Below are 14,226 nucleotides of genomic sequence, written 5' to 3'. Positions count from 1 at the left end.
TAGATGTAGCAGTCAGGGCGAACAGGCTTAGTGGTTGGGTCATGTTACACGCATGCGAGAAGCAGGGTTACCCAAGAGACTCATGGAGTCAGGGCAGACCAAGGAGAAGGTAGCTGGATTCTGTTAAGAATGATTTTGAAGTAATAGGTTTAACATCAGAAGAGGCACCAATGTTAGCACTGAATAGGGGATCGTGGAGGAATTTTATAAGGGGGCTATGCTCCAGACTGAACGCTGAAAGGCATAATCAGTCTTAAATGATGATGATGATGTTAGTAGCAGTCAAGCATTTGCCTTGCAGAACAGTAAAGTTATTTTTGTAAATTTGCTAAAAAAATTGGCTTTATTAATCTTTCCGCTAAGGCAATCATTTTATTTTAAACGAAGTGTTTCATTCTACAGTATTGCCTAGTTCCAACTGTTCGCTGAATTTCGAGTGCATATTATTATCTTCTGCCATATATGGCATTATGCCATAATAAAGGACCAAAAGTGAGATCGCAGAGTACTGGTACTCCAAGAAAATTTACAACCCAAAAACCACACTGAAAAGCTTAGTATCAGATGGGACCCACTTGATAGTGAATCTGGAAAAAGCCAATTTGCACTTCAAGCGAATTATGCATTTTAGTATGGTTTACAAAATTCCGATGCTCTTTGGAGTATCCTCTGATGCCCAGTTTCTTTTACGGTGTAATGTAAGCTCTTTTAGTGTTTTATACACACGAACATGCGGGCTTCCTACACCACTACAGTTGCACACGCACAATAATGCCTGTTTTTCTGGCGCTCTCTGGCAACTGGTAAATCGAACCTATTTCTAACAGTCTCCGGATAGTATTGTGAACGGCAGTTAGAAAAGCGTTTCTTTCAAAGTAAATTTCTTTTTACGCAAGATGAATTACGTTACGTGTGAGAAAGTGGGATGGATATCTAAATCACAGAGCGTTCGAAACTGAACATTTTGAGGGTCAGCCACATACAAGAATTTCGAGCTGAGACATTTATGTCAGAATTTTAAATTTACTGGCACATTTGTGTGATGTGTCTTAAAGTACAACACCCGCAAAAAAAAAAATTAAATAAATCAATATTACCTTACAAAAGGACATCGTAAACTCGGTTTCAACGCTCCGGAAACTAACGCACTGTGTTTGGTGCATATATGTTGCTGCAAATCAAAGATCTTTCCAAAACTTCTCTCTCTCTCTCTCTCTCTCTCTCTCTCTCTCTCTCTCTCTCTCTCTCTCTCTCTTTTTTTTTTTTTTTATTAAAAGTCTCTCCAAAACTTCTCTGACCCATCTTTTCTTTTTTTTTTCCGGGAAGTTCCACACAATTGTATAAAACGTTAACCATTCAAAGGATTGATAAGTTTTACAGTTCCGAGGGGAAAATCGACGGAAAACCTACTGTCACTTAGGACAGAAAAAGCATATTTTTTAAACGGGATATCCGGGAATATTTTTTTCCTTGTCCCCCTATACACCCTACTGGAGAAATCAATGGCAGGATTAAACTTCCCTGATGCATCACCAACTAATTAAAACTGTCTGGGAGCAACTAACAGATTTTCATCTACCCCAATGACACTGGTGCATACTACGTGGATCAGAACTGACTGTGGCAGATGTGGAGCATTGCTGCACCAATGAGGATGGAAATCCTCTCCTGAGTATGTACACATTGAAGAGCTGCAACCTGTACATCATATAACATTTGAACATTCTCTCAGAGCATCCATAGGATCAATGGAAGACCCTTACAATTTGTCTGCAGAAGCTTCTCACTAGATTTCAAACATGGAACTAAAGCTGTGAACTCATGACAACTTGAGAACATGTGTATCTGTATAAAAATGTATATATTTATTATAAATAGTTATCTGGTATTTACTGCCATCATCATATTATAATTAATTGGCCTGCAGTTTATTCAATGTTTAGTGTCTTGTCTGGTCCTACAAAACAGTATGCAATCATGTTTCCTACAACACCATGGTTTAGCGACACAAAACATTGCACGATTGCAGATCTTGCAAAATTCTAACAATTTTCAAGAGAGAAGTTCCCGTCTTCCAGACTAAGTGCAACTGTTTTAAATGTCAACCTGAAAGGGATGCACACTCCAAAACCACATAGCAAGGAACACACTTCTACATTTAAGCAATTTTTTATAATCATACAAACTCACAGAATAAAAACCAAGTTACCAAAGGTCTGTTTCTTTGAGCTTTGTACTACAACAATGCATAAATTTCAAGAATCAGAAATTATAACAGAAAACAACTCACAACTTTTAGTTAAGCATATCAAACACACAATTCCTGCACAACTGAAAATGGGAACTGTAACTTGAATTTCACTATTTCCCATAGTTCCCCCTCAGTTGAGCAGTTTAGTTTGTTGTGTTTATTTTTTGACTTTTAAACATGGACATACAGTATAGTGTTCATAGCTATTTACCTGCAAGAGCTTTTGGCATATCAATGTAGATATACAAATCAGCTGATTTACGCATGCCACTTATAACTCCTTCCTTGCCAGGCTCACCAGGGGCAAAATGAATGTGCATTCTTGACATGCGACTTAGACCTTCATGCTTAATCTTTTCCCAGTGCTTCTTGTATGTTCCATGTATAACCACAGGAGTGTTTGCAGATTCTAGTATTGGATCAAGATCCAATTTCTGTATGGCCTGTAGAAAATGATTATTAGTATCTTCTACTACAGGTTACACTTTTATTATGCTGGGAAAGTGGAGCTAACTTCCAAGTTTTACGGTACGGGAAACATAATTGATGTCAATGACAGGTTATTTAATTTCCATGTCTTTAAACAAACACCAAAATAATTTCTGCAACAAAAGGAGCTACATAGTGCTTCTGAAAACTGTGACATATATGTCTTAGCAACATCTGTAACATAATAGTGGCCAAAACCTTTGTGATGAGCCTTTAAGAAAAGTTTATTGAAAAATAAAACTAAATATTCACTAATCTATCCATGATATAAATACACCATTAGTCACATTTTAAGAAGCATGAAATATTTGTGAATGATTTTTATTATCTGTTCTTTTAATATTACATGTCATAGTAAGAGGACTACAGCTACAAATTGTCCGTTCTTAATATAACTTTATTTGTAAACACAGGAAGTGCCTCCAAAAAGCAAACAGACTTGATCACTTTGGATTACGCTGATCAAAGCACAAAATTACTCCCCATTTTCAAAATGGAATGGTCACCAGTAACATAACAGATGATCTTTTTGCTGATCTTTTAATACTGTGCAATAAGGAACATTGTTATTTTCTCTCTCTGCATGAAATAGAATGGTGATAGTCTCTTGGTTTACGAAACATGTAATTTACCAATGAGTTCCTGGAACAATGCTTGTCACTAAGGAATCTCATGAACAGTGTGGAAGTTCCATAGTAAACAGATTTAGCATCACAGTTGTAACCAACTATAATAAATGTGATGATAAAAAAAATAAAGATCATTGAACTTTCATCTTGTATAGGAATGTCAGTATACAAGCCATATAAAAATCCTTTTCAAATGAAGATCAGGAGTATCAGAAATAAATATATGTGTGTAGCTGGGACCTTTAGCAGACACAGCTCAAGGAGATTTTACAATAAAGATTAAAACTGCCAAGACTTACATAATTGAGACAAATCAAGCAAGTAATGGCTCATACATGATCCAATGGTATTGCAGTCAATTAAAAGTGCAAGCCAGTGCCAAGGCTATAAGACTGACAGAACTTCTGAAAAAAGATCACTTGGTGACATCTAATATTTAACACACAACGTAGATGTATTAGGAAGTAGCAATGCCATTAGAGGGGTACCACAACATTTGAGAAGATGTGGCCATAACATTATGCTAATTGTATGTCAAGAAATAAAACGTGTTTATAAGGAAACCTTATATTTACAGTGTATTAAATCAAGTGTTGCAGATTGCAGATTTCAAGGAAAAGGATATGATACTTATAAAACTTATTATTTGGTGAAAAATGCATGGAAGCAAATAACTCTAACAATAGTGTTAGGCACTTGAATTGCGTCAAAAAAAAAAAAAAAAAAGGTGAAAGATAGGTCAAGGGGAAAGGAAATGAAAATATAGCAGATTACATTCATCTTTTACAGTGGCATTAAAAGGGAGGAAAGGGCAAACAGAAGGATTTCAATAGCCATCCATAAAAACCACAGAAGAGATATCAAATGCTGGATGGAAATTGGTGAGATAATAAAGACTGTAGAAATCTCAAAATATGCCCATGAAGTTATCGTTGTTGGGGCTAAGGCACCTATAAATGACACTAAAAGCAAAGTCAAAGATGACTTTTATGAAAAGTAAAACAAGTGTACTAGAAAGCATAAGAATCAGCGAGAAAAATTTTAGTGGAAAAGTAGGGATTGCCACAGACTGTGGAGTAGTGGGAATATACATGGTGTTTCAAAAAGAATATTTGTATTACAAAGTATTATTTTATTAGAAAGTATTATTTTGTCAAAACTATCAATCACTGCCCCACGGCTCGGCTATTGGAGAAACAAATTCGTAGTCTAATTTATATTAATAGCCACTAGATGTCAGTTGTATTCTGTTTTGGTTGGTAACTGTCACAAGTTTAAAATGGCTACCCCGCAGCAGTAATCATTTTGTGTTCTCGAGTTTGTGAAGCGCAACTCCCGTAGGGAGTTACTACGGCCTACAACAACAATTTGGCATGTTTCGGTTGGTTATGAAGCCATACAAGCTCTGTGCCCTGATGACAAACACAAATGTGGGATTTTGTAATGAGTGGGAATTAGTGAAGTTCGGTGGCAGGAGGAACAAGACTTCTGGTCAGGTGACTACAGGGCTATAAACACAAAATCAAATAGGGGTAATGCAGGAGTAGGTTTAATAATGAATAGGAAAATAGGAATGCGGGTAAGCTACTACAAACAGCATAGTGAACGCATTATTGTGGCCAAGATAGATACGAAGCCCACACCTACTACAGTAGTACAAGTTTATATGCCAACTAGCTCTGCAGATGATGAAGAAATTGAAGAAATGTACGATGAAATAAAAGAAATTATTCAGATAGTGAAGGGAGACGAAAATTTAATAGTAATGGGTGACTGGAATTCGAGTGTAGGAAAAGGGAGAGAAGGAAACATAGTAGGTGAATATGGATTGGGGCTAAGAAATGAAAGAGGAAGCCGCCTAATAGAATTTTGCACAGAGCACAACTTAATCATAGCTAACACTTGGTTTAAGAATCATGAAAGAAGGTTGTATACGTGGAAGAACCCTGGAGATACTAAAAGGTATCAGATAGATTATATAATGGTAAGACAGAGATTTAGGAACCAGGTTTTAAGTTGTAAGACATTTCCAGGGGCAGATGTGGACTCTGACCACAATCTATTGGTTATGACCTGTAGATTAAAACTGAAGAAACTGCAAAAATGTGGGAAATTAAGGAGATGGGACCTGGATAAACTGAAAGAACCAGAGGTTGTACAGAGTTTCAGAGAGAGCATAAGGGAACAATTGACAGGAATAGGGGAAAGAAATACAGTAGAAGAAGAATGGGTAGCTCTGAGGGATGTAGTAGTGAAGGCAGCAGAGGATAAAGTGGGTACAAAGACGAGGGCTGCTAGAAATCCTTGGGTAACAGAAGAAATATTGAATTTAATTGATGAAAGGAGAAAATATAAAAATGCAGTAAATGAAGCAGGCAAAAAGGAATACAAACGTCTCAAAAATGAGATCGACAGGAAGTGCAAAATGGCTAAACAGGGATGGCTAGAGGACAAATGTAAGGATGTAGAAGCTTATCTCACTAGGGGTAAGATAGATACTGCCTACAGGAAAATTAAAGAGACCTTTGGAGAGAAGAGAACCACGTGTATGAATATCAAGAGCTCAGATGGCAGCCCAGTTCTAAGCAAAGAAGGGAAGGCAGAAAGGTGGAAGGAGTATATAGAAGGTTTATACAAGGGCGATGTACTTGAGGACAATATTATGGAAATAGAAGAGGATGTAGATGAAGACGAAATGGGAGATACGATACTGCGTGAAGAGTTTGACAGAGCACTGAAAGACCTGAGTCGAAACAAGGCCCCCGGAGTAGACAACATTCCATTAGAACTACTGACGGCCTTGGGAGAGCCAGTCATGACAAAACTCTACCAGCTGGTGAGCAAGATGTATGAGACAGGCGAAATACCCTCAGACTTCAAGAAGAATATAATAATTCCAATCCCAAAGAAAGCAGGTGCTGACAGATGTGAAAATTACCGAACTATCAGTTTAATAAGCCACGGCTGCAAAATACTAACGAGAATTCTTTACAAACGAATGGAAAAACTGGTAGATGCAGACCTCGGGGAGGATCAGTTTGGATTCCGTCGAAATGTTGGAACACGTGAGGCAATACTGACCTTACGACTTATCTTAGAAGAAAGATTAAGAAAAGGCAAACCTACATTTCTAGCATTTGTAGACTTAGAGAAAGCTTTTGACAATGTTGACTGGAATACTCTTTTTCAAATTCTAAAGGTGGCAGGGGTAAAATACAGGGAACGAAAGGCTATTTATAATTTGTACAGAAACCAGATGGCAGTAATAAGAGTCGAGGGGCATGAAAGGGAAGCAGTGGTTGGGAAAGGAGTGAGACAGGGTTGTAGCCTCTCCCCGATGTTATTCAATCTGTATATTGAGCAAGCAGTAAAGGAAACAAAAGAAAAATTTGGAGTAGGTATTAAAATTCATGGAGACGAAGTAAAAACCTTGAGGTTCGCCGATGACATTGTAATTCTGTCAGAGACGGCAAAGGACTTGGAAGAGCAGTTGAACGGAATGGACAGTGTCTTGAAAGGAGGATATAAGATGAACATTAACAAAAGCAAAACGAGGATAATGGAATGTAGTCAAATTAAATCGGGTGATGCTGAGGGAATTAGATTAGGAAATGAGACACTTAAAGTAGTAAAGGCATTTTGCTATTTAGGAAGTAAAATAACTGATGATGGTCGAAGTAGAGAGGATATAAAATGTAGACTGGCAATGGCAAGGAAAGCGTTTCTGAAGAAGAGAAATTTGTTAACATCGAATATAGATTTATGTATCAGGAAGTCGTTTCTGAAAGTATTTGTTTGGAGTGTAGCCATGTATGGAAGTGAAACATGGACGATAACTAGTTTGGACAAGAAGAGAATAGAAGCTTTCGAAATGTGGTGCTACAGAAGAATACTGAAGATAAGGTGGATAGATCACGTAACTAATGAGGAGGTATTGAATAGGATTGGGGAGAAGAGAAGTTTGTGGCACAACTTGACTAGAAGAAGGGATCGGTTGGTAGGACATGTTTTGAGGCATCAAGGGATCACAAATTTAGCATTGGAGGGCAGCGTGGAGGGTAAAAATCGTAGAGGGAGACCGAGAGATGAGTACACTAAGCAGATTCAGAAGGATGTAGGTTGCAGTAGGTACTGGGAGATCAAGCAGCTTGCACAGGATAGAGTAGCATGGAGAGCTGCATCAAACCAGTCTCAGGATTGAAGACAACAACAACAACAACAACAATTCTTGATGCTATTGACAATGATAACACTTTCGCACAATGCATCGTGTTCAGTGATGAAGCGACTTTCCATGTTAATTGTCAGGTACACACACACAGTATTTGAATTTGGGGCCTACAGAACCTACATGCAGCCACTGAACATGTATGAGATTCACCCAAAGTCAATGTGTTTTATACGATATATCAATCATCTGCTTACGGCCCATTCTTCTTTGATGGAAACATGGTTAATGGTCAGCAGTATCTCGCTGTTACAAAACTGGTTGTTTTTGAGGCTGCACAAAGACAACTTCATTTTTCAACAAGATGGGGCACCCCCTCACTGGAGTCACCAAGTGCATGAATATTTGAATGAAACTACTGAACCATGTCTCAGCTGGGCTCCATGGTCACCGGATTTGACACTCTCTGACTTCTTCCTATGGGGTTTAGTTAAAGAAAATGTTTATGCACCACCACTCCCGCAGAACCTGAAAGTGTTGAAGAACCGGATCCATACTGCCATAACATCAGTGACAAAGTACAAGCTTGCTCAAGTATGGGAGGAATTTGAGTATTTATGTGATATTGTTCATTTCGCTGATGGAGGACATATTGAACATCTGTAATCTGAACTTGAGAGGTTCGTAAATATGTGTGTAATGTTTCATATGCGTATGTCTTAAAGTTTAATAATAAATATATGCATATGAAATACATATATTCTTTTTGAAACACCCTGTATGATGAGACAGTAAATTACACTGAGGAAGGGTTAGTTGACAAACGTGAGACTTTGTCCTTGAAGAATTTAAAGGGTTTTGTTCCTCACAAGCAGATCTGCAAGCATACGTGGAGAGTCCTTCCATAAATATCAGGTCAATAACGGACTACATTATTCAAAATAAAAATTTCAATTTAAGAACGAAAGATGTTAGAGCCTACAGGGGTGCAGAATATGGCTCAGACCACTTCCCATTAGGTGGCAGATGATAGTAACATCCAAGGAACAAAAAACAAATTAAAGGGGCAAATACAGTAGAAGCTGGATATAATACAGTAGTTGGGGGACTTGATTTATTCCAGAGTTACAGCATACCCACAGTATATCAAGAGTAAACCACGTAATGACAAACTAGACATGGAAATTTAGGAAGAACACATAATACAATATACATACTGCACCACACTGTATTTAAGTTTAAAGAACATTAGATGTAAAACACTTCGGAAACTGACAAAATAGGGTACAGCAACTAGGCAAGCTTCACTCAAACATCACCCAAACAATAACGATTTTTAATATGGTATATGTCCGCTGCTCGTGGTTTCGCAGCAGCGTTCTCGCTTCCCGAGCACGGGGTCCCAGGTTTGATTCCCGGTGGGGTCATGGATTTTTCCTGCCTCGAGATGACTGGGTGTTGTTGTGTCATCTTCATCACCATTATGGTCGGAGGAAGGCAATGGCAAACCACCTCCACTAGGACCTTGCCTAGTACAGTGGTGCGGGTCTCCCGCATCGTTCTCCTATGCTCCGTCATGGAGTATGGAACTTCATCATCATCATATAAAGTACTGGGTGATAATTTACAACACTTCCTGCAAGCTACAGTACATCATTATTCTACAGCATTAAAGAGGTCAGTCAGCTTTCTTTGGTGGGTCATTTCATGCAGTTTCTTTAGTGCATACTGTTTTATGCTCGTAAGGTGCAACAACTCAATTTGGTCTGGTTCACTTTGTCGCTCCATCCACATAGCACTCTATTTATATTATCCAGTACTTCACATGGACTAGAAATATAATATACACTTTCTTCTTCAACTTCATCATCCTCCTCCTCAACTGCTTCACTACTCTCATTTCAAACTGAGTCAATAATGTTCTCGTCGTCTACAGTCCCCAAAATCAGTTCCTTTTTGTCGATGACTATCCAACAGCTCAAGTCTTCAAGATCAATATTGCACTGTAGAACATGACATGCTGACTGGATGTCACTACTGTTGGAATCTATGTCACTGCAGCATTCATCTGTTGCATTTTCTTCAATGGAACACTTGGTTCAGCAATTCCTAGTAATGGTCACATTGATGCTTTGCCACACCAAGACTTCTGAAGAAACAACACACTTAAGATTTACAGATATCAAGAACATTTCCATTTCCTCATTTGAATTTTCTATTGAAGTGAGCATTTCATGGTAATAATGAGCATTGAGTGCACATATTATACACTGATCCAGCAGTTGAGTTAATACCACCATGGTTTTCTGGCAAAAACAAAGTTTTTATTTTTCCATCTTGTGATTGCAACACAACAGCAGGTGGATGATCTGGACAGTGAGTAGGGACTAATAGAGCGCCCTCTCTCAGTTTAAGTGTCCCTAGGTACTTGCTCACTGATGGAACAATCTCTTCCTGAAACCAATAGCTGAAAATGTCACATGTCATCCAAACATTCTTTGAATGCCTTTAAGTGTATTGTAATATTGGTACGTATACATGCTTGGAATATCCCGGGCTTTTACTTTTACCTGTACAAAGAGGTTTCAACTTATGGCACCCCAATTTATTTGTGGCAAAGACGAGGGTTATTGTGCATTTATACATTTTCAAACTCGCCTTATTTCATTATTTTTTCGTATTGAGAGTTTTGGTTGGAAGCAATTGAAAATAAAGTGCCATTTCATTATGCTCTTTATAATCATTTACATTTTCAGCAAACACTACTTTGTGTAGAATTTCACAAAACTGTGAATCAGATACACTGACAAAAGAGCTTGATCTCCTTCAATGGTTGTTTGGCAATTTCAATGGTGACATTTCCATCTCCAAAACCATCCATTGGAAACTATAAAATATTTGTTGCCATGTAAATCAAAGTGAGATTTATCAGCACGGGCTTAAATAATTGAACCGGAAAGTGGTACACCTTCACTTCTCTTTATTAAAAACCACCAATAAAGGCATTTGTCAAGTTCACTGTCTTTTTCCTAGTTTACTGCTTTTTCTGCCAATTCTCACGTCACATTCAACTGTGTTTAGAAAACTTCTAAGTTTGCTCTTTCTTTCCCCCCCCCCCCCCCCCCCCAATGTGCTGAATGTTGGTTCAGGTACACCACACTCGCATGATAAATTTGCTTTTGTTTCACCATTCTTCACACGATCAATAACTTTTAGTTTATAGCTCGCAGAATAAAATTTCCATTTCTGTGACGACATAACAACCACACAGAAATCTAGACAATGAACGAATAATTTATGATCCACATGATGGCTGTGTTCATTTCGATTACTGCCGAGAACTATTGCGTAATCACTTTGTTGACTGCATTACAGTGTTAATTGTGAGATGTGAATTCAAAACTTCTATCCAGCAACAATGCTCGTATGTTGATAAGACATACTGAAGGTTGATTTTACATATGCCCACTTATTTTGGTCATCGTTTAGAGAGCTTGTAGATTGGAGCAGTAAATTATACTGCAGAAAGGCTACATGCAGATTGTAAGAAGACTTTTGTCAAATTTATAAAATATACTGTGAGTGCAAAAATCATTCATAAATGATAATTTATTTTGGAGGACATACTTTATACCACATTATATACGAATTTGTGTTGTATCGGATCACATTATATTGGGCTTCTGCCATATTCCAAGGACAGTGGATGCTATGAAATACAACATAAGTAGTTTGAAACAAGAGTCTGCACCATTTCTTTATAAATTACAGTTGCCAGACAAACTGAGGCACTTAGAAGAAGGAACAGTGGAACTTATGTACCAAGGAATTAAAAAAAAATACATACATAAAGCAAGATTTGAAGGATTGGTCCAGCAAGAAGAAGAAAGAAAGAAGCACACGCAATAGTGGACCCAAAGCTTTGAAAAAAAAGTAAACCTGAAAAAGATGTTTTATAATAATTGGTTGAAAATGGGACAAACATGATAGAGCTTTCTATGTTAGAATGAACACAGAAGTAAGAAAGGATGTCTGTAAAAGGAAAAGCGAAGTGTGGGACGATAAATGCGAGGTAGTCAACTGATGCATGGGGGCACAACAGGGCAGGGCAGCAGCATGGATAACGGCTGCATGGCTGAGGAAAGAAGTAAAAGAAGAGCAAACTTGACAATTATCAGTCTGTTAGAGTGAGAGAAGCATTTTTTTAAAGGCCTGCTACTGGAAGAAAGAACAGAGTACATGGAAATTAAGTGGAAGACAAGGATGCTTTCTGTCTCCCATGCTCTTTAAGATATATGTGCAAAAGGCACTGGCTCTGTGGTATAGTAAATGCATGCATTGGGACTGAAGTAGGCAACCAATGTACATACACACTTTTCTATGCTGATGATCTGGTTGTATCAGCAAACAACGATGGGGATATAATCATATCTTACACGCTTGTGAAGTTGTTGGAAGAGTATAAAATGTGGGGGTCCTAAAATTAATTTTGCAAATAAAAAATATCTTTGTTACATTGAGGAGGGAAGTAACTTGGGCATTCACGGATATCATATTAAAGGGTGCAAAGTATCCTATCACATGATAGGAATCCTAAAAATTAAAATGTGTTAACACAAATCCAACCAATAACAAGCTATCGGAGTGAGTGATGTGAACTCACAGAAAAAAATACAAACAGACGTAGAGTTTTAGAAATGAGCCACTTGAGAAGAGCGTGTAGAATTTCCCGACATGACCATGTAAGAAATGAGGGAATGAGAAAAGACGCAGACTCCTTGTAGTATTATGGATAGAATAGAAGAAAGACAGCTATGATGGTTAGGGCATATCAAAAGAATGGAAAAAGACAGATGGGCCAAGAGATTACTCTAATGGCAACCACCTGGAAGGAGAAGAAGAAAAAGACAATGGAAAGGCTGACTAAGTGGTATACAAGAAGTTATGGAGGGAAGAGGAGGAGGAAGAATGGCAAGATCAAGGTGTTTGACAACAAAGGTGCAGTATGCCATGAAAGCTGTAGATCCCCTGCAATGAGTAGTGGCGTTCAGCAAGCTTAAAATTAGGCAATACACTTTTTGACCTCTTGCCTTTTTATTCATAATACATACATGAGAAAACACACTGAAAAAAGGAGAGGAAGTGTTCAACCTATTATTTTTAGAGTTTAATGTTACAGTGGGAAATTAAAACTAAATGCCTGAAAGTAATGGCCCAACATCAGTGAGGTTTTATTCATATGTTATGTAGCTTGTAAAATATAATAATCTCAGGGTAACATACATATGAAGAGTGTCTTGGACAGCAATTTCAGCACCTTGTGTAGTTTTCCCTGGCTATGATGCAGACTTGTAATAATACACAGAGGCAACCACAGCAATGTCGGACGTCATTTTGGGGGAGAGTGTTACAAGTTATTCCACCTGTGGGTACAACTTGCGAAGGAAAATAGCCAGTAAGGCAGAGCAGACCAAGCACTGTATAACCTTGTCCAACATATGCTTAAAGTGAGAGACATCTGAAGATCCTGCTGGCCAGGGGAGCTGATAAACATCATGGAGAACAGAAGTGCGTGCTTAAGAATTGTCCTACTGTCAGAGCATACTTCTGCATGATAGAAAGTCCTGAATCCAGTCACAAACATGGTCCAACATTCTGCAAGCTAACATTTTATTAACTAAGCAACACTGTGGAGCTGTATCCATTGCCTTATGGAAGGCAAGGAACATTGAATCAATCTGGGGAGGACATCTGTAACAGGATGAACAGAGCAAGCTGAGTTTTACAGGATCCCCGTTTATGAAATCCACCATGATGTCTATAAAAGAGTGCTTCATTCTCTGAAAAAATCTTAATATGCAAGCATAAAAAAGGTTGCATAATTCCAGGAAGCAGATGCCAGTTAAATGGGTCTTGAATTATGCACATTTATCCTTTAAAACGGGAATGACTTATGCCTTCTTCCAATTTTATGGAACCCTTGGCCTCCCCACTGAACTAGAGTAAACTTCTGCAAGAAGGGGAGCAACTTGTATAGAATCATATATGTGTCTCATCAAGTTAAATTGCTTTTTCTGTGTTGACTGATTTTAGTTGATTTTATATTCATGTATGCAATGACAGGAGATACCATATTATGATTTACTGCAGTGAAATATTTTTGCAAGACTGAAATCAGTACTTAGTATTCTCTCTGTCACCTTTCATTTTGGTGCCAGTATTGTCACTGAGAAAAATGAATAAATGTATTTGATACATTTGATGACTTAACAGAATGTCAAAACTGACCAGGATTTTCATCAGCAGGCAAAATTTACTTTCAAATTGGCGACAGAATGGGCTGGCTGATTTTCTGTCCAACGACTGTTCAAAAAAGTTTGGAACTTGGATCACAAAATTTTTCTGTGCTCATCTTTTACTTATTGTGCATGGTCTACTGCAAAATACTCTCCTCCACAATTGATACACCACTTCAAATGCCATTTCCAGAAGCATTCTTCATATGCCTCATGCTGGATTGTGTGAAGTACTGTGTGTTAATTTTCTTTTATCTCATCTATTGTTGCAAATCTTCATCCTTTTTATGGGGTTTACAGGTATGGAGAGAACAAAGGATGAGGCAGCACAGTGGTATCATTTTTTGTGCAACAGTCACTCACCAACAGGGATGACTGTGCACCTGCGTTACC

The 14,226-nt window shown here is 38.0% G+C and overlaps 1 protein-coding gene across 3 annotated transcripts in view; it reads right to left on the bottom strand.

Annotated features, from left to right (window-relative positions):
* Positions 1–14,226, bottom strand: part of LOC126335478 (tRNA 2'-phosphotransferase 1) — a 103,652-nt gene that overhangs the window by 42,310 nt on the left and 47,116 nt on the right. For all 3 annotated transcript variants that reach the window (XR_007564882.1, XR_007564881.1, XM_049998796.1), the window contains exon 3: positions 2,463–2,694. Coding sequence is in view for 1 of the 3 variants with exons in the window: in XM_049998796.1 (XP_049854753.1) it covers positions 2,463–2,694 (232 nt within the window). In the remaining 2 variants the exon portion in view is untranslated. The remainder of the gene's footprint in view (positions 1–2,462; positions 2,695–14,226) is intronic.

Source organism: Schistocerca gregaria, chromosome 2 (assembly GCF_023897955.1).
Source record: "Schistocerca gregaria isolate iqSchGreg1 chromosome 2, iqSchGreg1.2, whole genome shotgun sequence".
In the NCBI taxonomy this organism is placed as follows: Eukaryota; Metazoa; Arthropoda; class Insecta; order Orthoptera; family Acrididae; genus Schistocerca; species Schistocerca gregaria.
This window is presented reverse-complemented; position numbering and strand designations above follow the sequence as displayed.